Raw genomic sequence first — 24,218 nt, 5'->3', positions numbered from 1 at the left:
ATTTATACCACCCAGAGACGATCAGGGCTCATGTCTTGACATCTCTTCCCAAGTTTCCTTCAATACATGGATACATGTGGGAACCGTGCTATATGGTTTGTTGTTTGCTTTTTCCTAAAACTTCCCCAAAGTGATGGTAACAACCTAGTGGTCTGGGAACCCCGCCGTCCATGCAGCATCAGGAGCTCTCTTTGTTCTGTGACCCACCCAACTTCTCCATCTCACTACCTCTCCAGATATGCTGGGTCTGGGATTGTGTGCCCGGGGTGTGCAGAGGAGGCTCCTGACAAAGAAGCAGTAACGAAGCCCTCCCCCGACCCTGTACTCTGTACCCACCCGCCCCCAGCTAGATCCCAATAGGAAAGCCCATCAGAGTCTCTCTCGAGGTCCCCAAACCACCCCCCCTCAGAGGCTGTGGCCGGAGTACCTAACAGCCACTGTCCCCAGCAGGTCCTGACCACGACCCATGCTCAGGGCTGAGGGCCGCCGTCCTGCCAGCAGGGGCCCCACACGGCCATTAGGCCGCACCCACAGGAAGAGGCTAGAGCGGAAAGTGGGGAGCGAGCCTTGGAGGAAAAGCAGCCAGGCCCGGGCCACTGTCACTTGCCTTCCCCTCTGCAGCTCTAGATGTGAGGTGTGCGTGACTGTGGCCAGGGCCTGTGGTTTCACGTGCTGGACCCAGAACAGCAGCAGGATGAGGACCACAGAGGCAAACAGGAGCCAGAGGAGACCCAAGATATAGAAGCCCAGGAAGAGGCAGCAAAAGTCAGAGTTGAGAAAAGGGTCGTTTCTGGAACTCTCCGCATTCCACTGAGCCACCCCCTGGGCCTTCAGGAGGTTACCAAATTCAGAGATGGTGGCTGTGGCGGACTCTAAGATAGTGGGAAGTGAAGTGGGTTTTGTGGAGGTTAAGGCTATGGTGGGTTCTGAGGTCTCGCTTATGGGCTCTGGGGTGCTCGGGGCTGTGGGCTCTGGGGTGCTCGGGCTTGTGAGCTCTGAGGTGCTGGGGGCTGTGGGCTCTGGGGTGCTCAGGCTTGTGGGCTCTGGGGTGCTCGGGCTTGTGGGCTCTGGGATGCTCGGGGCTGTGGGCTCTGGGGTGCTCGGGCTTGTGGGCTCTGGGGTGCTCGGGGCTGTGGGCTCTGGGGTGCTTGGGCTTGTGGGCTCTGGGGTGCTCGGGCTTGTGGGCTCTGGGGTGCTCGGGACTGTGGGCTCTGGGGTGGGTTTGAGAGTTTTGGAGAATGTGATGGGTCCTGTAGAAATTCGGAACGTGGTCTGTTCCTTAGTTGGAGGCAAGGAGGACACTTGGGGGCCTAGCAGAGCAGGTGGCACTGAGTAAAGCAGGCCCCAGTGGGTGGTGTGGGCACTGGTGTGGGTAGAGGAGCTGCCCGCAGCCCTTGTGGTAGGCACCTTGTCATCCTCTTCGTAGACATCGTAGTCTATGCTGTCCCTGTCGCCAGGGGTGTGGCAGCCCTCTCCTGAGTAGGTGTAGACAAACGTGTTGGGCAAATTGACACACCCCACGCTCGTCACGTTGGGGGTCATGGCCTTGGCGTCCACACCCTCCTTCCATATGTACACATTGTTGGCATTGTCCTGCAGCCAGTGGCTGAAATAGAGGATCCCACAGTCACAGAACCAGGTGTTGTCGTGGAAAAAAGCAAAAGGCAGGAGGAGGTCCCCAAAGAAGCCCTTTGGTATCGTGCGCAGCAAGTTCCGCTGGAGGTAGAGGGTGTCAAGTTCCTCCAACCCATCCAGGAACCCAGGGGGCAGCTCACTCAACCCGTTTTCAGCCAGGTTGAGCTTCTTCAGCTTGGGTGTGGGCTGCAGGAGTCCAGGGGGCAGAGTCTTCAGCTCGTTGCCACGCAAGTAGAGCTCATGGAGGTGGCTCAGGCCATTCAGGGCATCAGGAGACAATGAGGCCAGCTCGTTGAAGGAGACATCCAGGGTATAGAGTGCTGGCAGCGCCCGTCCCAACAAGGGCAGGCTTCTCAGCGTATTGTGGGATATAATCAGGGTCTCCAGCCGGGGCAGCGTCGCGTCAGTCAGCAGGCTGGTCAGCTGGCTCTTCTCCAGGTGCAGCTGAGTGAGGTGAGTCAGATTCACCATGGACACCATGGAGAAGGTGCCCAGGGGGTTCCCACCCAGGCGGAGGATGTTGGTTTCTGCTTGCAGATCTGGAGGCGGTGCCTTCAGCCCCTTATTTTCACAGTTCATTTCCACCTCGCTGGCCACTTTGCTGATGCCACAGATGGGGTGGGAGTGTGAAGGGCTTGGCAGCAGGAGCAGCAAGAGGAAGAGAGGCATGGGGACCTGTGGGCAAGGGGGGCTTGAGTGGGCACCCCTCCGCCCCCCAGCAGTACTCCTCCAGGATCCCTTCCAGAAACTCAGCTCCCACACCTCCCCCCATCCACTCCCCTCTCCTCCCCTTGCCCCCCAAAGCCTAAACTGCTAGCTCCAGGTCTTTGGCTGGTATCCATCCCTCAGGCTCCCTCCTCCCCCGGCCCCAGCTTACAGGCCAGCAGAAAGACCTCCGGAGCCACAGAGCTTCTTCCAGGGTGTGACTTGGTCCTTCTCTCTTCCAGCTCCAGGGAGGGCCTGGTCAGTGGCAGGAAGGGGGTGGAGATGGGGAGGAAATGCCAGCCTGATAGGGGCTCCTGGGACCCAGGGAACGGTCTCGCTCCCGGACATAGGCCTTTATCACCTCCTTCCACAGCTTTCCCCAAGCCCTCCTTTGGTCCTGCTTTTGCCTACTGTCCTTCTACACCAGGAGATTGGGAGTGGACTCCAACCACCACTCTCTTCCAGCTTTAAAAAAAACCTCTCCAGCTGCCCCTCTCATTTTCGCTTCACAGCCGCGTTCTTTTTTCTTCTTTTTTTTCTTTGTTTTGGCCACACCACAGGGCATGCGGGATCTTCCCCGAACCCATGCCCTCTGCATTGGGAGTGCAGTCTTAACCACTGGACCGCCAGGGAAGTCCCACAGCGGCATTCTTCAAACTGCCTAACTTTTACCCTCACCTCCCTCTCCCTCCTCATCCCACTCTAGGCTGTTTCTCCCCCACCCCCAATCCACGGACTCAGTTCTTACCATGGTCACCATTGACCCCCAAGCCTCTCCGTCCACTGGGCACTCCTCCACATGATCTTGTTTTCCGAAGCCTGAACACCTGTGGCCACTCCCACTTTGGGACTCATGACAGTAATTTTTCCTTTTTTAGATTTTTCTTTTTAAATTTATTTTTAAGCTTATTTTTATTGAAGTATAATTGATTTACAATGTTGTGTTAATTTCTGCTGTTACAGCAAAGTGACTCAGTTATACACTTATACACATTCTTTTTCATATTCTTTTCCATTATGGTTTATCCCAGGGTGTTGAATACAGTTCCTTGTGCTACACAGTAAGACCCTGTTGTTTATCTGAGAGTAATTTTTTCTTGGTTTTCGTCTTGCCTCTCTGGCTGACCCTTCTCAGTGTCCTTTGTGGATTCTTCTTCCCCTGCCCTTCATGAAAAATTAATAAGTTAAAATTATTCGGTCTTTGGCCCTCCTCTTCTCTTATGCTACACAAACACCTGAGAGTCTCCTCATCCATTCCCTTGCCTTCGACCACCACCTGTCCCCCAGTGACTCTCAAATCTTTGTCTCTAGCCCAGACCCCTCTCCTGAGACCCGAACACATATGTCCCACTGCCTTTTGGATTTCTTGGCTCTCCCAAAGGCCCTGAAGCAATATGTTCAAAACTGAGCTCATCATGTGTCTCCAAACAGCTAATCCTCCTGCAGTTGTCCAACCTGGTGAGTGGTTCTGTCATCCACTCATTTATCTAGCCTTTCAGCCAGTACAAACAAACTCCCTGATAGTCATCTTTAACTCCACCCCTCCATTCCCACATGCAACCTGCTACCAAGTCCAGCTGATTTTACCTCCTTTTTTTTTTAAGAATTCTTTTTTTTTAAATTAACTAATTAGTTTATTTATTTGGCTACGCTGGGTCTTAGTTGCAGCACACGGGATCTTCGTTGCCTCATGTGGGATCTTCACGGTGGCATGCGGGATCTAGTTCTGTCCAGGGATTGAACCCAGGCCCCCTGCATTGGGAGCGTGGAGTCTTAACCACTGGACCACCAGGGAAGTCTCTGATTTTACCTCCTAATGCCCCTCAAACCCACCCCTTCCCATCCCCCCTGCCACCATTCCTTGTCCAGGGTGCCATGTTCTCTCCACTGCTTCACTGCAGCAGCCTTCCCAATACTCTCCCAACTTTCTAACTCCCCTCCTTCTCCCCACCCAAGTGGTCGTTCAGAAATGCAGATTAGCTTATATCCTTCCACTGCCTGAAAGTCACCAATGGCTCCTTGTAGCCCTCAGGAGGGAGTCTAACGTCCCTAACATGGCCTACAGGGTCCTACGTGATCTGACCCTTGCTCACCTGTCCAGCCCCATCTCTTAACACTCCACCTTTCACTCTAGGTTATTCTCTTTCTTGTGCCTGGACCCTTCTTCTCACCCCTTATCCCCTTCTGCCTAACTCTTACTTATCTGGAAAGTTCCAGCCCAGAATTTCTTCCTCTGGAAAGCCTTTTAGGATTTCCCAAGACCAGGTTAGGTGCCTGTTTCAGAAAGTCAGGCATCATATCTGTTGGTCCATGGCCCCTTCCAATGATGAAAATGTCCTATCAACTGTCCCTAGGAGGGGAACCATGCAGGCGCATGAGCCTGCCCCTATCTGCTGACTGGTGACTGGACAAGGGGTGGACACTTGAGCCAGATGCAGTTAATCCATAGACTTGCCATTTATATAATTTGCCGGCTGCAAAAAGTACTTGAAAACATGGAGGAAATGAGGCACTGAGCAGCAAGAAGTGAGGGGGAGAGCTGCGTAGACAGAAGCCCTGACCTGGAGTAAGGCCCCTAAGGCAGTTGGGTTTTTTGCCACTCTGGCACCAATTAGGATTTTTAGTTGTAAGTAACAGGAAATGTTCTGCCTAATTTAGGTTGAAAAGGAATTTATTAAAAATACATTTTGGACTTCCCTGGCAGTCCAGTGGTTAAGACTCCACGCTTCCACTGTGGGGGACAGTGTTCAGGGAGCTAAGATCCTGCATGCCGCATGGTGCGGCCAAAATAAAAATAAAAATATGTTGGCTACTTCACAGACTTCTCAGTGAGGGCTACAGAACCAGACGTGGGACTATGTAGCTAGGAGCAGTGCCCAGAACCAGGCTGCAGAACCAGTCTGGTGAGCAAATCTCTGCTCCTGCTGCAAGACCAGTTCGCTGAAGCTTGCTCCACTGCAGCTGCTGAGCCAGGAACTCAGTGTTACCACAACCTCCCAGCTTCAGAGAGAGAATCCTGCATCATCCCTACCCCTTTGTGATACTCGCTCCTGATTCAGAGTCTGGGTGTGAGTCTGATTGGTCTTGTACCTGTGACCCAGCTGCAAGGGAGTCTGGGAAAGCAAGTATCTGGCATTTTCAGCTTCTGTAATAGGAAGCAGGTTCTGCTTCTCCAAAGATTTCTAAGTTGAAGGATTTTGCAGACATAGAGAAGAGATTCATATACTTTGGCACCTACTGAAATGGTCCTAATGTTTTATTTTCTTCACATGTCGACGTCCTGAATTCTTTCTAATTTTGCATCTTTAAATGTTTGGGATTAATCCTACTTGGCCATTATGAATTATTCTTTAAATATAATTATAGGGCTTCCCTGGTGGTGCAGTGGTTGAGAGTCCGCCTGCCGATGCAGGGGACACGGGTTCGTGCCCCGGTCCGGGAAGATCCCACATGCCGCGGAGCGGCTGGGCCCGTGAGCCATGGCCGCTGAGCCTGGGCGTCTGGAGCCTGTGCTCCTCCGCAACGGTAGAGGCCACAACAGTGAGAGGCCCGCGTACCGCAAAAATAAATAAATAAATAAATAAATATAATTATAGGTTGGTTTGCTCACATTTTATTTAGAACTTTTACATCGAAGTTAGAAGATAGGAGTGGCCCATAGATTTATTCTGAGGGGACTTTGTCTTATTCTGTTCTTTTGTTTTGTTGTCAGAGTTATACTGGCCTTGTAAAATAAGTTGGAAATTTTTAGAGCCTCTGGAAAAGTTAGAGATCATAGGGATTTTCCATGCAGTTTTGGTGGAATTCACCTATGAAACCGTCTGGACCTGATGACATTTGGGGGAAAGCTCCTTGAATACCTTTCCAATTCCTACTCTAATTGTTTGTCTATTGAAGTTTCTACATCTTGAGTCAATTTTGGTAACTGATATTTTTCTAATAAAATATCTATTTCATGTGGCAGTTCAATTTATTATTGCAAGTTTGAGCATTTTATACTTTTATCATTTGTTAAAATCTCCATATCTGTAGTTATGACCCCTAATGTTGTTTATTTGTATTTTTGCTCTTTCTCTTTTCTGTCTTCCTCCCTGCCCTTCTTTCTTTATTCAGCAGACTTGCCAAAGATTGGTCTATTTTATTGGACTAAAGAACCAGATTTATTATTTTTACTAGTCAATTGTTGGGGTTTTTTATTTGATGACAGATGTCTACCTTTATCTTTAATAATTTCTCATACTTTGAGCTTATTTTCTTTTTTTAACTAATTTATTTTTAAAGCATTGTCTTTAAAAATTTTTTTTTGTTTATTTCTTTATTTACTTGGCTGCACCGGGTCTTAGCTGCGGCACACGGGATCTTCGTTGTGGCATGCGGGAATGTGGGACCTGTTTTTTTAGTTGCAGCATGCGGGCTCTTAGTTGCGGCGTGTGGGATATAGTTCCCCGACCAGGGATGGAACCCGGGCCCCCTGCATTGGGAGCACAGAGTCCTAACCACTGGACTACCAGGGAAGTCCCTAAAATTTATTTTATTGAAGTATAGTTGATTTACAACATTTTTTATTTTCTGATGAGCTTATTTTCATGTTCCCTTTCTACCTTCTTGAGTTGAAATCTTCTTTTACTTATTTTCAATCTTTCTTGCTTTTCAGGGAAATTCACTTTATACTTTTCATTTGAATGCTGCTTTGTGCCATCTCACATTTTTTATCATCTAATACCTAAGATGAATATTTGCAATTTATATATCCAGCATCTGTTCCTCTAAAATAAGAGGACCCCCATTTCCTTTTAAGAGATTACACCTCCCCAGATTAGTGCAAACTTGATGGCAGTAGGTACTCTGGCCTCTTGCTTTGGAAACCAAAATGTCTTTGGAAGTTCCTTCCACTAGATCCTTCCTGTTACCACCTGAGTTCAGCCCAGAGATGTGACCTAATCATGGACAACCATACTCCCTCTCCTAGAATTTCAAATGGTGAATGAGGGGACAAAAGAAGAGAAAATAGAACTGGACTTGATTCATTTCAACAAAGTGCTCAGGAAAAGCTGTAGAATAGTTCCTGCTACTAACTCCTCAGCCTACCTAATCCCTGAGCAGTCCTGGATTTCCAGTGTTCACTTGTACCCCATGAGCTTCTGCATCTTTCCAAGAAGTCTGTTTTGGATTAAGGTAGGTAGAGTTGATTTCTGTTGCATGCATCCAAAGAAATCCAATTCAGGGCTCTGGTTGTGGTTCATTTTTAAAGAGTTTGAGCAGAAGTCGTTAGTTGGAGGTCTACTCAAGACCTATTCAGCTTTTCCTCTTTTTTTTTCTTTTGAGAAATTACTCCTACCCCATCCTTAGAATTTTTCGTGCGAATGACTCTATCCCAGCTGCATGAGTGAACCTAAGTCAGCCACTAGACTTCCTCCCCTTTGACAAGTACCCTGATACAGCTGGTCAGGGTATTCCATGGTCAGAGTGATTGGTCCAAGCACAGTCACAGGAAGTAAGTTGGTCCTTTCATAACGAAGCCCAAGACTTCTGTTGGATGCTTGAGGTATACATACTTTCTTTGGCTGTAGACAAGGAAATATGTAACCCCAGGTGAGCTGTTGGCACCCATCTTGTTATCACAAGGGGATCTGGCCTTAGGATGAAGCTAATGTCAGGAGAGGTATAATGAAAAAAAATCTCCTTGGCATCATTGAAATGCTGTATCAAACCAATTTTGAAGTTCAGTGAGCCAAAAATCCTCTTATTTATTTCTTAAACTGATTGGTATTGGAATTGTTACTTGCAACATAATGGGCTTAAAGATTGTATTTTCTATTTTTTCTTTTCTTTTTTTAAAAGTAGAATTACTTGCAAAGATATTTTTTTAAATTTCAGGTAGACTTTTAAAAATTAAACTTTTTATTTTGAGATAATTATTGATTCACATGCAGTTGTAAGAAATAAGACAGAGATTCCATGTACTCGTTACCCAATTTTCCCCAATGGTAGTATCTTGCAAAACTGTAGTACAGGGACTTCCCTGGTGGTCCAGTGGCTAATACTCTGTGCTCCCAAGGCAGGGGACCCCGGTTCGATCCCCCTTCAGGGAACTAGATCCCACATGCCGCAACTAAAGATTCTGCATGCCGCGACTAAGACCTGGCACAGCCAAATAAATAAGTATTTTTTTTAAACTGTAGTACATACAATATCACAACCATGATACTGACATTGTTCTGTCAGAACATTTCCGTCACCATAAGGCTCCCTCCTTTTGCCCTTTGATAGCCTCACCCTCTTCCTTCCTACCTCCCCACCCCTCCTTACCCCCTGACAGCTACTAATCTGTTCTTCATTGCTATAATCTTGTCGTTTCAAGAATGTTATATAAATGGGATCATACAGTATATAACCTTTTGGAACTTTTTTTTTCCACTCAGCATAATTCTCTGGAGATTCGTACAGGTTGTTGTGTGCGTCAGGAGTTCATTTCTTTTTATTTCTGAGTAGTCTTCCCTAGTATGTATGTTCTACAGTTTATCTGTTTACCAATGGAAGGACATGTGGGCCGATTCCAGCTGTTGGCTTATTACAAATATATCTGCTGTAAACATTAATGTGCAGATTTGGGTGTGAACAGAAGTCTTCATTTCCCTGGGAAAAATTGCTCAGGAATGCAATTTCTGGGTCATATGGTAGTTGCATGTTTATTTGGGGGGACTTTATCTTTGGGTTATTCTTTGACTTTATCCTGTTTGAGGTTGCTCAGCTTCTTACATGTGTAAGTTTATGTCTCTTGCCAAATTTGGGTAGTTTTCAGCTATTATTTCTTTGACAACTGTTTCAGCCTCATCCTCTTTCTCCTCTGTTTCTGGGGCTCTGTTGACACAATAGTAGATCTTTTGTTATAGTCCCACAGCTCCCATGGGAGACTATGTTTTTTTAGTCTTGTTTCTCTCTGTTATTCAGAATGGGTGATTTCTATTATTAAATCTTTCAGCTCACTGATTCTTTTCTCTGTCCCCTCCATTCTATTGTTGAGCCTGTTCCCTGACCTTTCATTTCAGTTATTATATTTTTCAGCTCTAAAATTTCTATTCGGTTCTTCTCTAGATCTTCTATTTCTTTGCTGAAGCTTTCTATTTTTTCATTTGTTTCAAGCATGTGCATAATTTCTTGTTAAAGCATTTTATCATAGCTGCTTTAAAATATTTTTCAGATAGTCCTAACATCTCTGTCCTTTGTGTGGTGGCAGCTACGAATTGGGTTTTTTCATTCAGTTTGAGCTTTTCCCAGTTTTTGGTATGATGACTAAATTTTTTTAAAATAAAATTTTATTTATTTATTTTTGGCTGTGTTGGGTCTTCGTTGCTGCATGCAGGCCTTCTCTAGTTGCAGCGAGTGGGGACTACTCTTCGTTGCAGTGCGCGGGCTTCTCAATGCGGTGGCTTCTCTTGCTGCGGAGCACGGGCTCTAGGTACTCGGGCTTCAGTAGTTGTGGCTCACGGGCTCTAGAGCGCAGGCTCAGTAGTTGTGGTGCACGGGCTTAGTTGCTCCGCGGCATGTGGGATCTTCCCGGACCAGGGCTCAAACCCGCGTCCTCTGCATTGGCAGGCGGACTCCTAACCACTGCACCACCAGGGAAGCCCCATGATGACTAATTTTTAATGAAACATGGACATCTTAAAGTTATTTTATGAGACTCTGGATCTTATTTAACCCTTCTGTTTCAGCTGGCTTTTTCTGCCACTGCTCTAGCAGGGAAAAGCGTGTTGCTGCCTTTTTACTTTTACTGCCAGGTGGAGGCAGAAGTTCAAGTTTCCCATTCAGCCTCTTGACATCTCATGGATGAAGGTGGGAGTTCTAGTTCCCCATGTGGTCTCCATTGCCCCTTGGGTGAGAATGGCCTCAGTACTGCAGAAATGAGTGAAAGTTTTCTCTCCAGGAGGGCTCCTCAGACACCACCCCAGCAGGGATGCCTCGCGACTGCCAGTCTGGATGAAGTCCAGGCTCCCACGTAGTCTCCATGGACCCTAAGTGTGAGAGGCCTCATTACCAGCGGGCTGGGGTGAAAGTCCCCTCACCCTCCTTGGCCTTCTTAGAAACCACCCTGGCAGAGATCTTGGGGTGCCTCATGGCAAGCCTGGGGAGGGTGGAAATCTATGCTCATCACTTGGTCTTTGCTGGTATGGGTGTGGGTGAGGCCGAAGTTTTTCTGTAATATTTGGCTGGAATCGAGTAGTTATTTTCAAAGTTTTCTGTCTTATCAGGCTGCCCCTTTCCTGCCCCTTTGGCTAGAGAGAGCAGACTTTTGTTGGGGCTGTGTCTGTGGTGTTTCCAGGTTGCTGATTTCTTTACCTCCAAGTCTGGGACATTCAAGGGAAAAAGAAAACCCAGGGAACTCACCATCTTCATGCTATTCCTTGGATCCTGAGGTCCCTAGCCTTTCTGCCTTCTTCTCTCCATCTTCATCTCTTGATGTTTGCTTTATATATAATGTCTAGTTGTACTTAGCAGGTGGAATAGGAAAAAGTAAATCTATTCCCTCATCCCAGGAGCAGAAAGCTCTCAGGTGGATTTAGCTAACTTTTTATTGCAAACTTGTAAATTTATTGTAGTTGACAATAAACATCACATGTACATTGTGGTGGTTAATTTTATGCATCAACTTGGCTGGGACTCACCATTTGTTAACATTTTGTCTCGTTCACTTTATCACTTTTTCTCTCTTACGTGTTTTTTCCTGAACCATTTGAGAGTAAGTTGGAGACATCATGTCCTTTACGACTAATATTTTAACATACTTCCTAAAAACAAGGACATTTCCTTACATAACTGCAGTATAGTTATTAATTTCAAGAAATTTAATATTGATACAATACTATTATCCAATACATAGTTCATTTTCCCATCTTGCCAATTGTCTGAAATACGTCCTTTATAGCTTTTTTCCCCAGTCCAGGACCATATCTCTTAGTTTCCTTTAGTTCCTTAACCTGTTTTTATTTTTCATGACTTTGGCATTTTTGAAAACTATCATCCAGTACTTACACAGAATATCCCTCAGTTATGTAGAGTTGCCCTCAATCTATCTGATGCTTCTCACGATTGGATTTGGGTTGTTTTTCTGTCAGGAATATTACAAGAGTGGTGTGTCTTTCTCATTGCATTATTTCAGGAGATATGTTATATCAATTTGACCCATTACTGGTGATGTTAAAACCTTGAGAGCTTGGTTAAGGGGAATCCACCCAGTCTCCATTATCAAGATACTATTTTTCCTTTTGTAACTAAGAAGCTCTTTTTGGGGGAGACACTTTGATAGCATGTAAATATTGGGTTCCTAATCAAACTTTAGCCAGGATCACCCATTGCACGAATCAATTATGGCTGTGAAGGTTGAGAAACTTTTTTTAGGTGATTTAACTTCATTCCTTTTCCTTGTAACCAAAAGAACCCAACTAAGGGCTTCCCTGGTGGTGCAGTGGTTGAGAGTCTGCCTGCCGATGCAGGGGACACGGGTTCGTGCCCTGGTCCGAGAAGATCCCACATGCCGCAGAGCGGCTAGGCCCGTGAGCCATGGCCGCTGAGCCTGTGTGTCCGGAGCCTGTGCTCCGCAACGGGAGAGGCCACAACAGTGAGAGGCCCGCGTACCGCAAAAAAAAAAAAAAAAAAAGAACCCAACTAAAACAAAAATTAGAATCAGAAGTGTGGTTTCGGGACTTTCCTGGTGGTCCAGTGGGTAAGACTCTGCACTCCCAATGCACAGGGCCCAGTTCGATCCCTGGTTGGGGAACTAGATCCCACATGCATGCTGCAAGTTAAGAGTTTGCATGTTACAACTAAGGAGTCCACATGCTGCAACTAAGTAGTCCACATGCCTCAACGAAGATCCCGTGTGCTGCAACTAAGACCTGGCTCAGCCAAAAGAAAAGAAGGAAGGAGGGAGGGAGAGAAGGAAGGAAGGAAGGAGGGAAGGAAGGAAGAAAGAAGTGGGGTTTCATGGAACTGAACCTGAGTGTCAGCAGGTGGAATGGAATATTTCTATCCAGTGTTTGTACGGTAAAGCCACTAGCTGGGCCAGCCCCTGCGGCCTCTCGGACTCTAAGCGTGAGTGCTCCGTCAGGGGGGGCTATGATGGTTTGGTGGCTCTAGCTCTGGATCATTTCTGGGAGGGGTGGGTAATTGTTCTTTGAGCTCCCTAGACTGGATTTGTTACTGCATGTAAGTTCCCTACAACTCTGCCAAAGCTATGATGATACTTTGTTTTAATGTCTGTCTACCCCTCTAGACGGCAAGCTTTGGGACAGCAGGCACTCAGAAACATGGCCTGTGCTCTAAGGGGTAGAAACTGCTGCATGAATTGAAGGGAATGACCACATCAAATAAGACACCTCCTTGGCTTGTCTCTCTGTGTCTCATACCTCACTTTTATATGCTTCCTCTAGTGTCTTTTTATTATAGTCTTAACAACAATCCTGCCAAAATACTACCTACACATTTCAGCAAAAAGAGGCCATTTTTGGAGAATGTACTCGCCCTGCTCTGTCACTCAACAACGCCAGTCCAGCCACATTTCCGCAGGGATCATGTTCACTGTTGTGTATTTTGTTCACTGTTGTAGCTCCAGTGCCTGGCATAGTGTTTAATAAATATTTATCGAATAGTGAATGAATGTAAGCAGAGGAGGCAGACAACAGTGGGTAAGGTCTGTGATGTCCTTTGTTGAACAGAAACTCTTTTCTTATTTATTTATTTTAAAAATTTATTTTATTCAAGTATAGTTGATATAGGATGTTGTGTTAATTTCTGTACAGCAAAGTAATTCAGTTTTGTATCTATATATATGCATTCTTTTTCATATTCTTTTCCATTGTGGTTTATCACAGGATATTAAATATAGTTCCCTGTGCTATACAGTAGGACCTCTTTTATTTATTTGTTTGTTTGTTTGTTTGTTTGTTTGGCTGTGTTGGGTCTTAGTTGCATCATGCAGGATCTTTTGTTGCGGCTAGTGGGCTCTTTGTTGTGGCGTGTGGACTTCTCTCTAGTTGTGGCGCCTGGGCTCCAGATTGCACAGGCTCAGTAGTTGCGGCACATGGGCTTAGTTGTCCCGAGGCATGTGGGATCTTAGTTCTTCCACCAGGGATCGAACCTATGTCCCCTGCAGTAGAATGTGGATTCTTAAGAACTGGACCTCCAGGAAAGTCCCCAGTAGGACCTTGTTGTTCATCCATTCTCTATACAACAGTTTGCGTCTGCTAATCCCAAACTCCCAATCCATCCATTCCCCCCACCACCTGCAACCACAAGTCTGTTCTCTATGTCTGTGTGTCTGAACAGAAATTATTATTTTTTGGAGCAGAGAAAGGTTTATTGCAGGACCATGCAAGGAGATGAGTGGCTCAGGCCCAAAGAAACCCCAAGCTCCTGAACAGAGATTCTTAATTTTAATGTATTCAAGTCCATCAATGTTTCCCTTTATGGTTTGTGGGTTTGGTATCTTGTTTAAGAAGATTCCACCTCAAGGTCACAAAAATACTCTCCTACATTTTCTTCTGTTAGCTCTGTAGTTTTACTGTATGTTTTAAAGTCCTTAATCTCTCTGGATTTTACTTTTGTATATGGTATGAGGTAGGGATACAGCTTTTTTTTTTTTCTTTTTTCCTCCATAGCATGAGGTGGCTATGTACCCTATCTGCTAATCTACCTGATCCCACTGACATCATCCAACCTTTATCCTATATCAAGCTTCTATAGGCACATGGGCTGTTTCTGCACTCTGGTCAGTTTCCTCCTCTTGTCAGTTACTGAGCAATACCACACAGGAGCCTGTGCTCAGCAGCGGGAGAGGCCACAACAGTGAGAGGCCTGGGTACTGCAAAAAAAAAAAAAAAAAAAAAAAAAAATTAGGCATTGCACTCTGAGCTTTTCCTATTTCAAATTATGCAATCGTGCTCTTTCTCCTTTATTCCACTAATGTAATTAATAATAGTAGTAGATTTTCTGAGGATAAACCATTTGAATTGGTAGAAATGGTCTCAGCTGCATGTAACAGAATACCAGCAATTGTATCTTAAAACCTAAGGGCAGTAACTTCTTCTAATTTTTTTTTAAATTTTATTTCTTTATTTTGGCCGCTCATTGTGGCTTGAGGGTTCTTAGTTCCCAACCAGGGATTGAACCCGGGCCCTTGGCAGTGAAAGTGTGGAGTCGTAACCACTGGACTGCCAGGGAATTCCCAAAGGGCAGTAACTTCTTAACAAGCAGCCTGGAGATGGACCATCTCAGGTTGGTCCAGCAGCTTGATGGTGTCATCCAGTAGAAGGGGTCCATCTTTCTATTTTGCCATCCTCAGCACACTGGCTTTTTGTCCTCATGCTAGTCACCTCATGAGTGCAAGCTGGCTACCACATTCAAAGGCATAAATCTGGTGGTGAAAGGGAAAGAGCAGGAAAAGAAGCACAAAACTGCTTAACCATAAGTGACTCTCCTTTCACCAGAAAGGTTAAAGTTTCCCAGACGCCTCCTCCCCCAGCTGACTTGTCCTGGTGTCATTAGTCAGAAACGGATCACGGTGCCTCTGGCTGCAAGAGAGGTTTGCATTCTGAGTGTCTGGCAGGGGAGCAGGGAATGGCTGTGACTAATGGTGACTCAGCCCTTGGGTCTGGGGCACACACGCTGTTCCCAGAAAGATGGGGTTCTGTCAGGGAGGAAGAATGTGGGGTGGCACATCATCCTGGCATTCCCAGGGCAAACTTGACTTAATCGGATTGGATAATTTCTTTTCCAATAAACTTTGGATTTGGTTGGCCCATATTTTATATAGGATTTTCACATTTATGTTCCTAAGTGAGTGAAGCCTATATTTTTATTTTCTTGTCTGTCCTTAGCTGGAGTAAAAATCTCATAAAACTGGTTGGCTTGCCTTATTTTTCTATTTTCTGGAACAAATTATATAAAATACAGATGATCTGTTCCTTGAAAGTTTGGTAGAATTCATCCATAAAGCTACCTGGGTGTGGGTTCGCTGGGAGAAGCGATCTTTCACCATTTCATCACTAACTATTTTTATCACTTCTTCGTTCTGCTTCAGTTTACTGATATTTCCCCCTTTTTTTGGGTATATACAGTCAGCCCTCTGTATCCACAGGTTCTGTGTCCATGTATACAGAGGGCTGACTGTATTTAAAATGGCCTTTTAGAATTATAATACCAAGGTCTGTGCTCTATAAATGCTCTGTAAGTAGTCCTCTGTTGTGCATTTAAACAATGTCTTACTTTAATTTTTTAAACTAATAACCTTTTAAATTTTTTTTGGCTACACCACGTGGCTTGTGGAATCTTAGTTCCCCAGGCCCTTGGTGGTGAAGGCGCGGAGTCCTAACCACTGGACTGCTAGGGAATTCCCTAATAACCTTTTAAAATTGAGAAGTAATTTATATATGCAGAGAAATACACAGATCTGAGGTGTACAGTTCCATGAGTTTTGACAAATGTGTCCATCCGTGTAATCACCACCTCATCAAGATAGACAACATTTTCATCTATTCCCTTGTGCCCCTTCCTATCGGTCCTTGCAGCCAAGCAACGCTTGATCTGGTTTGTGTGCAAATCTTTGGCAGACATAAGCTTTTCTCTCTCTCAGATAAAGTCCTAGGAATGGAATTCCTGGGTCAGGTAGGAAATGCATGCTTTTATAAATTTATTTATTTTTGGCAGCGTTGGGTCTTGTTGCTGCGCACAGGCTTTCTCTAGTTGCCGCGATTTGAGGCTACTCTGTTGTGGTGCACAGGCTTCTCATTGCAGTGGCGTCTCTTGCTGTGGAGCACCGGCTCTAGGCACACAGGCTCAGTAGTTGTGGCGCATGGGCTTAGTTGCTCCTTGGCACGTGGGATCTTCCCCGACCAAGGCTCGAACCCATGTCCCCTGCATTGGCAGGAGGATTCTTAACCACTGCGCCACCAGGGAAGTCCCGCCACTACTTTTAATATTAATAGTATAAATACTAAGAGTGTTAATAGTGAAAGTTTAGGAGTATGAACCACTGGATCTAACACACTTCATTTATAATTGCCTTTTGCATCCTCTTGGCTTGAGGAGTCCCATTTCATCAGGCTGTCAGGAACTGGGAGTTCTTAGTGCTTTTTCTCTGACTTTGAATCATTTTCTCCTGGGCCTTCAAAATTGGCGGAATCCTGGTGGTGCATCTACGCATCTACAGTGGCATCACCTCTGAAGCCAGGCCCACAAGGTGTAGAAACTTCCCGTGAAGGTGCTCTCGGTTCTTGGCTGATACTGAGACTTTCCTTCCTGATTCATTTTCTTGTCTTCTGTCCTGAAGTGAAAAGTTGATTGGAGGGACTTCCCTGGTGGCGCAGTGGTTAGGAATCCGCCTGCCAATGCAGGGGACACGGGTTCGAGCCCTGGTCTGGGAAGATCCCACTTGCCGCGGAGCAACTAAGCCTGTGCGCCACAACTACTGAGCCTGCGCTCTAGAGCCCATGAGCCACAACTACTGAAGCCCATGTGCCACAAATACTGAAGCCTGCGCGCCTAGAGCCCATGCTCTGCAACAAGAGAAGCCACCGCAATGAGAAGCCCGCGCACCGCAATGAAGAGTCCCCGGCTCAATGCAACTAGAGAAAGCCCGCGCACAGCAACGAAGACCCAATGCAGCCAAACATTAATTAATTAATTAATTAATTAATTTTTAAAAAGTTGATTGGAGATCTCATTTAACAAGATGACGAGTATGAACTTTCTTTCCTGTACCAAGTCCCAAGGACTTTTTTCTTCTTTACCCAAGTCGGTACAGAGAGCGCTGCCCTGGGAGAGCGAACCCTTCACCCCGGGCCTCCGGGCGCCCTGGGTGCGCTCAGTGTCCCCGGCTTCTCAAGGGTCCCCCAAGGGGACAGCTGTGCTGCCTCCCTCCTCTTGCTCTCTCTCTCCCTCTCTTTCCCCTACCCCTTCATATCCGCCCTCCCTTTTTTTTTTTTTTTTTTTTTTTTTTTTTTCTTTTTGCGGTATGCGGGCCTCTCACTGTTGTGGCCTCTCCCGTTGCGGAGCACAGGCTCCGGATGCGCAGGCCCAGCGGCCATGGCTCACGGGCCCAGCCGCTCCGCGGCATATGGGATCCTCCCAGACCGGGGCACGAACCCGTATCCCCTGCATCGGCAGGCGGACTCTCAACCACTGCGCCACCAGGGAGGCCCCCGCCCTCCCTTTTTGAAGGTATTTATTATGACTCTTTACCCTTTTCATCTCTTTCCAATGGAGCCAGCCACCCTTCCACTCTGGCTGCCAGTTCCCTCCGACACCAAGACCCACCACCTCCTCTCTCCCCAGGGGTTTCTCACAGTTTTATAGCAGAGCGTCTACATTTGAGGACAGAGCCAACAGCCCAAGTGAGTTCACCACCTTGTCAGCTTTTTAGGGCTTCTATGAGCACTTTATTAATAAAGGAGATGTCACTGGTTGCAGGTATTTTCTTCCACTTTGTTATTTGCTTGCCTTTGATTTTTTGACCCTACAGAAGCTTTCTGCATTTTTTTTCTTCTTCTTTATGGCCTCTGATTTTGGGCTCCAGGGAAGGGAAGAAACACCTTCTCTCCAGGATGACGAATACATTAATCCTTGTTTCATTCTAGGACTTTCTTGGCTTCAATTTACATTCAAATATCTGATCCACCTGGTGGAAGAGATGAGGGTCTGGTGGCTATTTTGATGACTGGTTCTCCAGTTGTCCCAAAGCATTTATTTGATTAACCTAGTTTTCAAAAAAAAAAATTTTTTTTTTGGCCACACCATGGCATGTGGGATCTTAGTTCCCCAACCAGGGATCGAACCTGCTCCCGCTGCAGTGGACGCATGGAGTCTTAACCACTGGACCTCCAGGGAAGTCCCCTAGTTTTCAACATTGGTGTAATATTTTATCTTCATTATATTTCAGATTCTCATATATTAGAATAAATATTATTTTGTTCATTGATATGAATGAGCAGTTTTTAAAAAATATATACATATAGATGACCAAGATAACTGCTGAAAAAACCCTCTGTTTTCTTAATCAAGACATGTAAATCAAAATAATGAGACAGCAATGTTCACCTGTTGGTTTGGCAAAAAATTTTGAGTTTGGCAATAGGCTGTCCTGGGGAGGGTATGAGGAAACAGGTATCCTCATGTTATGTCGGTGTGAATGTAAGTATGTGCATGCTTTTTGGAGAACAACATGGGAAAAGGCATCAATAGTTGCTTTTTTCTAATGCGTGAACTCTTTGCCCTAGTAATTTCACTGCTAGAAATTTACGCTATGGATAAAGGTCTGCCAAAGATAAATTCATGCATATGGTTGCATAGTATGTGATTGCAAAACCCAAAATGGTTAGCTTCTTAAATGTCTATCCATTGGGAACTGCATAAATTATCTATGGTACATGCATGCAGTAGAACACTGCAGCGGTTAAGGAGAATGGGGAAGACTTGTGTGTGATGATACAAGCCAATCTCTACAATACGCTGAGTGAGAAAAAGCTACAAAATAGTAAACATACTCTGATGCTTCTTGTATACGTGAAATAAATAAGTAAACATGTATGTATGTATATATACATACATATATTCACACACATATGCTGGACTTTGGTCTAGGAGAATTTTTTTTTTTTTTTTGTGGTACGCGGGCCTCTCACTGTTGTGGCCTCTCCCGTTGCGGAGCACAGGCTCCGGACGCGCAGGCTCAGCGGCCACGGCTCACGGGCCCAGCCGCTCCGCGGCATGTGGGATCTTCCCAGACCGGGGCACGAACCCGTGTCCCCTGCATCAGCAGGCGGACTCTCAATTACTGCGCCACCAGGGAAGCCCTAGGAGAATTTGATTTACAGGAAGCTATTAACCTTTGGGAAGAGGAAAGTTTTTGATTTTCACTGCTTCTTTCTGGACTCTTCCATTTTTCTAGCGTTGGCATGTATTGCTTTTTTATTGTCAGAGAGGTTTTTCCTGGGCATTTTTGTTTTCTTTTATACCTGTTTCGCTTTCTTTTTTAAATAAATTTTTAAAAAATATTTATTTATTTATTTAATTGGCTGCGCTGGGTCTTAGTTGTGGCACACGGGATCTTTGTTTCTGCGTGCGGGATCTTCGTTGTGGAATGCAGGGTCTTTTTTAGTTGTGGCATGCAGAATCTGTAGGCATGTGGGACCTAGTTCCCTGACCAGGGATTGAACCCGGGCCCCCTGCATTGGGAGCGTGGAGTCTTTACCGCTGCACCACCGGGGAAGTCCCTCAGTTTATTTTTCTTAAATCTTAATATTTTTAAGCCAAGAAAAGGGGGATTTACTGGAAAGATACTGAGGTACCTCATTCAATCAAAGGAATCGTTGGGCAACCAGCCTGCAGGAGGAGACAAGCACAGCTGGGCCTCAGGAATTTCTGGAACCAGGGGCTGGGATGCTGGAGGCGCTTTCTTGTCTCTACTCGTCTTTGAGTATCGGCCACATTCTCTCTTACTCCACGTAAACTGCAAGGAATGAACGTGGCTGCCTCATGCATCTGAATTTCACATCTTGCATCTCCTACAGCAGGGAGAGACTGACTTCCTGAGTTCCTGTTTAACAAAATTCCCAGGAAGGACTTTCTTTAGTCTGGCTGGGGTCAGGTGTCCTGCCCTGGACCCGTGACTCGGGCCGGGCGGTGTCTCTAAGTACCTGGCAGTTCCTCTGGGGTCACATGGTTTGAGAAGAACACTTCTCAGTAGAAGGGAGGGTGCTGGGAAGATTACACATTCATTTATTCTTACTCTTTTATCCAGTAAACGTTTATGGAGCCTGTTATGTCCTAGGCTCTGTGCTATGTGCCGTGAACACAGGAACCTAGCAAAGTCTCAGCGATCCAAGAGCTTAGGTCCCAGTGAGGGAGACGGCCTAGAAATCACTGCCCTGTCCTGGCTCAGCCAGACCCACTCTCCCTGTTCATGAAAGAAAGAGGAGCCCCTCTGTTGCCTGTGGTGGGGCCTCGGCAGGCCAGCTTGGGGATGTTTCCCCTGTGAGGTGCTGATGGCTAAGGAACCCAGCTGGCAGCCGGGGGCAGCGCAGCTGTTCCGAGTTGCCAGCCAAGAGCCGGGAGGTGAAGGGAGTGGCTTCCTGTTGAGCTGAGATCTTTGGCTCCAGCTTGGAAGTCAAGGCGTCCCCAGAAACAAAAGTGCCAGGCAGCCCACTGAGGTTCTGTGGAATTTTCATTATAACGCACAGAACCCAGGCCTAGATCAGGTGCTTGATTCCACCAGTGTCGGCGTCTCAGGCCCTCAGGCAATGGTCATCCTGAGCAAACACGGGAAAGATGCTGGCTCAGCTCTGGGCCCAGCACTGGCAGGAAGGGACCACTGTGGGGTGGGGGAGGGGAGGGGCACGGTAGGTCAGAGCCCCTCCTGGAGACTCCCCAGATTTTCTGATGTGCTGACTCTGCAAGAAATGCCCATAGGATTCACTGGTCTGAGCAAGACCTCCACCCACGAGTTACAGACCTGGCCAAGGACTGCAGCAAAGCACTCTCCTGTAGAACGTGATAGATGCCTGGGGCCAGCGACCCAGGCTGCAGTACCTGGGTTTGGGCATCAGGGGCTAGGATTTCTACTCACTGTCCCTCCACCCCAGACTACTCTGACATGCAGGTTGTTGGTCCAAGCGTGGTTTTGTCCCACTATCGTATCTTATATGATGTGATGTGTGTGTGTGTGTGTGTGGTGTATCATTTACACATGATGTAGTGATGGTGAATAAACTGAGGATTTAGCCCATAGTTTGGGGAATGGACAGAAATCACACCTGGAGGAGACTGTATGTAAATCTGAGGACACTGGACTCTGAGGTTGAGAGCTTTTTGGAAGGGCCCCTGCCACCATCACTTTTGGCAGCAAGATATCACGTATCAATCCTGCCAGGAAGGATGCAGTGCATCTTCAGTTGTGGCAGCGAGAATGGAATCATGACAGGGTGTTTTGGGAGCTAAATGTGTAGGAGGCGGGCTGGGTTGGTAAGGAATGGAAGGCACTGGTCAAGTGGCCACACACACCACCCTCAGTAAACAGGGTGTCTTAGGCCCACCCCAGCACCCTTCCATGCCTGCACCCGAAGCCTCACGGTGTTGGGCAGCAAAGGCTGAATTGGCTGCACCTGAAGAGAAAAGCCGAGGTCAATTTGTGGCCAAGACCTTAGATGAAATGATGCAGAAGCCACGAGAAAGCATAGACCACACGGTAGAAAGAGGATATACAAAGGAGAGAGGAAAGGCAGGTGTGAGAGGAGCCCAGAGCAGACAGAGCAGAGGCAGGACTGGCGGGTCCCCAGGGCTGCCTTGGCCTCTGACATTGGTCCATGTTGTCCCAGTCCATGTGGAAACCTACAGGAAACCTAGCTGGTGGATCTGACTCTTGCAATGCAAAGAAGCTAAGGACCCTACCTACAGCCTCCATGGTTTCTGCTTTTCACCCTGTGAGGTCTCTCCCTCCTCCTTGGGACCATGGCTTATTCATCTGTTTAATCAGAGCATCTGGCCCTGTGCAGGGAACTTGTAGGTGCCTATTAATGTTTAAATAAATAACTGTACTTATCACAATAAGCCTTGGCCCAGCCCTCACCGAGAGGCTGTGGAATAAGCAGCAGCACAGATTTTAGATTCAGTACCCGTATCAGCCATGTGCAAGGAGGTGAGCTGGGCCAAGGAGATTCTTTCTGGGCGTCTGAAGTGGAAAACAAGCAATGAAAAGACAGTTAACAGTGGGAGCCAAGGCTTCAAGGACATGTGGCGAAATGGACAAGCTGTGTGGACATTCAGTGTTCTTGCTTGTAACAGGGGGGTGGTTATGAAGGAGCTCAGAAGTAGAAGAAGGAGATCCCAAAATGGTGGACATGAAAGCGTTTTGCAACCTGTGAAATGAACACAGGTATCCATGATCAGTAAAGCTGATTATAGGGAGTTCTCCGGTGGTCTAGTGGTTAGGATTCCAGGCTTTCACTGCCGTTGGCGAACTGAGATCTCACAAGCCGCGAGGCATGGCCAGAAAAAGAAAAAAGAAAGAAAGAAAGAAAAAAAAGCTGATTATAATTCTCATGCATTTTTTGTTTTTGTTTCTTGTTTTTATTTTTTCAGTGTAAATATCATCAGGTATAATCTCTATGCTTTCTTTTTTTTATTACTTTTTTTTTTTTTTTTTTTTCAGTACGCGGGCCTCTCACCGTTGTGGCCTCTCCCGTTGCGGAGCACAGGCTCCGGACGCGCAGGCTCAGCGGCCATGGCTCACGTGACCAGCCGCTCTGCGGCATGTGGGATCTTCCCAGACCGGGGCACGAACCCGTGTCCCCTGCATCGGCAGGCGGACTCTCAACCATTGCGCCACCAGGGAAGCCCGTGCTTTCTTTTTTTTAAAATTTTTATCAGAGTATAGTTGATTTACAATGTTGTGTTAGTTTCAGGTGTACAGCAAAGCGAATCAGTTATACATATACATATATCCGCTCTTTTTAAGATTCTTTTCCCATATAGGTCATTACAGAGTACTGAGTAGAGTTCCCTGCGCTATACAGTAGGTGCTTATTAGTAAGTCTCATGCATTGTTGCCAATCTACTTGTGTGACTGTAATAGGGAGAAGAAACTTTGTATTCTCTTACAAGTTAATCACTAAAGGAATGTTGCCTATAAATTTAAATTAGACATAATGGCCTACCTCTGTGAACCCTGCCTCCCACCTAATGAGCATGAAGCTAAAATACCTTTGTTTAGCTAACAAGGAAACTTCCTGACCAGGCCCACCTGTGAATAGCTGCAGCAAGGGAGAAATCCCTTCTGGAGTCTGGCCAGAACCAGGACTTTAACCCCTCCTCTTTTAGCATAAAAGAAGCCTGAGTTCTAACTCAGGGAAGATGGTTTAGTGGGACGCTGGTCCACCATCTTCTCAGTCTGCCGGTTTTCTGAAAAAAGTCACGATTCCCTGCCCCAGCAACTTGTTACTCCATCTGTTGGCCTGTCGTACGGCAAGCAGTATAAGCCAGCCAGGGCTCTTGCTGCTCGTGGCCAGCCAGCTCTGCTTGGGGAATTTTGGGGTAAGGCCCTAGCAGCTGCTGGGACCGCTTGTCCTGAGGATATTCCTTTTAAAGTTCCCTGAAGGTGCACTGGCTGCCCCAGCTCTTGGCAGTTGGAACAAAGGAATCAACATCTGGGAGCCGACGGGCTCCATACTGTAGGGTAAGTCACTCCAGTGTGTAAAGCTGGAAACTTTATTTCCTCTCTGTTTGGGGCTTTTTTTCTCTAGAATAAGCCAATTTGTTTTGAGTGGGGTACCATGTTGGAAAGAGGATAAGAGGAAATAGTTGGTGGGCTTTTACCCGATTTGTGAACTGGTTCATTTCTTTGGATGTGCTGGTTTGTGTGTGCTGGGTGTTTTTGTTTTTTGGGGTTTCTGTTGTTGTTGTTGTTTTGTTTTTGGCCGCGCTGGATGTTAGTTGCCACATGCAGGCTCTTTTAGGTGCGGCATGCGGGATCTAGTTCCCCGACCAGGGATTGAACCCGGGCCCCCTGCACTGGGAGCGCAGAGCCTTAACCACTGGACCACCAGGGAAGTCCCTGTGCTGTTTGTTTTGTCTTGTATTTATGTCTTTAAAAAATGGGGGGCTTCCCTGGTGGCGCAGTGGTTGAGAGTCCGCCTGCCGATGCAGGGGACACGGGTTCGTGCTCCGGTCCGGGAAGATCCCACATGCCGTGGAGCGGCCGGGCCCGTGAGCCATGGCGGCTAAGCCTGCACGTCTGGAGCCTGTGCTCCACAACGGGAGAGGCCACGGCAGTGAGAGGCCCGCGTGCCGCAAAAAAAAAAAAAAAAAAAAAAAAAAAAAAAAAATGGGGA

The 24,218-nt window shown here is 46.6% G+C and overlaps 1 protein-coding gene across 1 annotated transcript; it reads right to left on the bottom strand.

The window, feature by feature from the left end:
- Positions 1–405: 405 nt before the first annotated feature.
- GP1BA (glycoprotein Ib platelet subunit alpha) lies at positions 406–2,304 on the bottom strand (the record flags this gene model as incomplete). Its single annotated transcript, XM_082604045.1, has 1 exon — positions 406–2,304. The coding sequence occupies one exon, from the start codon at positions 2,302–2,304 to the stop codon at positions 406–408; it is 1,899 nt and encodes a 632-aa protein (XP_082460171.1).
- Positions 2,305–24,218: the final 21,914 nt, after the last annotated feature.

This window comes from Mesoplodon mirus (assembly GCF_964341445.2).
Source record: "Mesoplodon mirus genome assembly, chromosome: 18".
Lineage (NCBI taxonomy): Eukaryota > Metazoa > Chordata > Mammalia > Artiodactyla > Ziphiidae > Mesoplodon > Mesoplodon mirus.
Note: the sequence above shows the minus strand (reverse complement) of the source record. Positions and strands in the feature narration are given on the sequence as shown.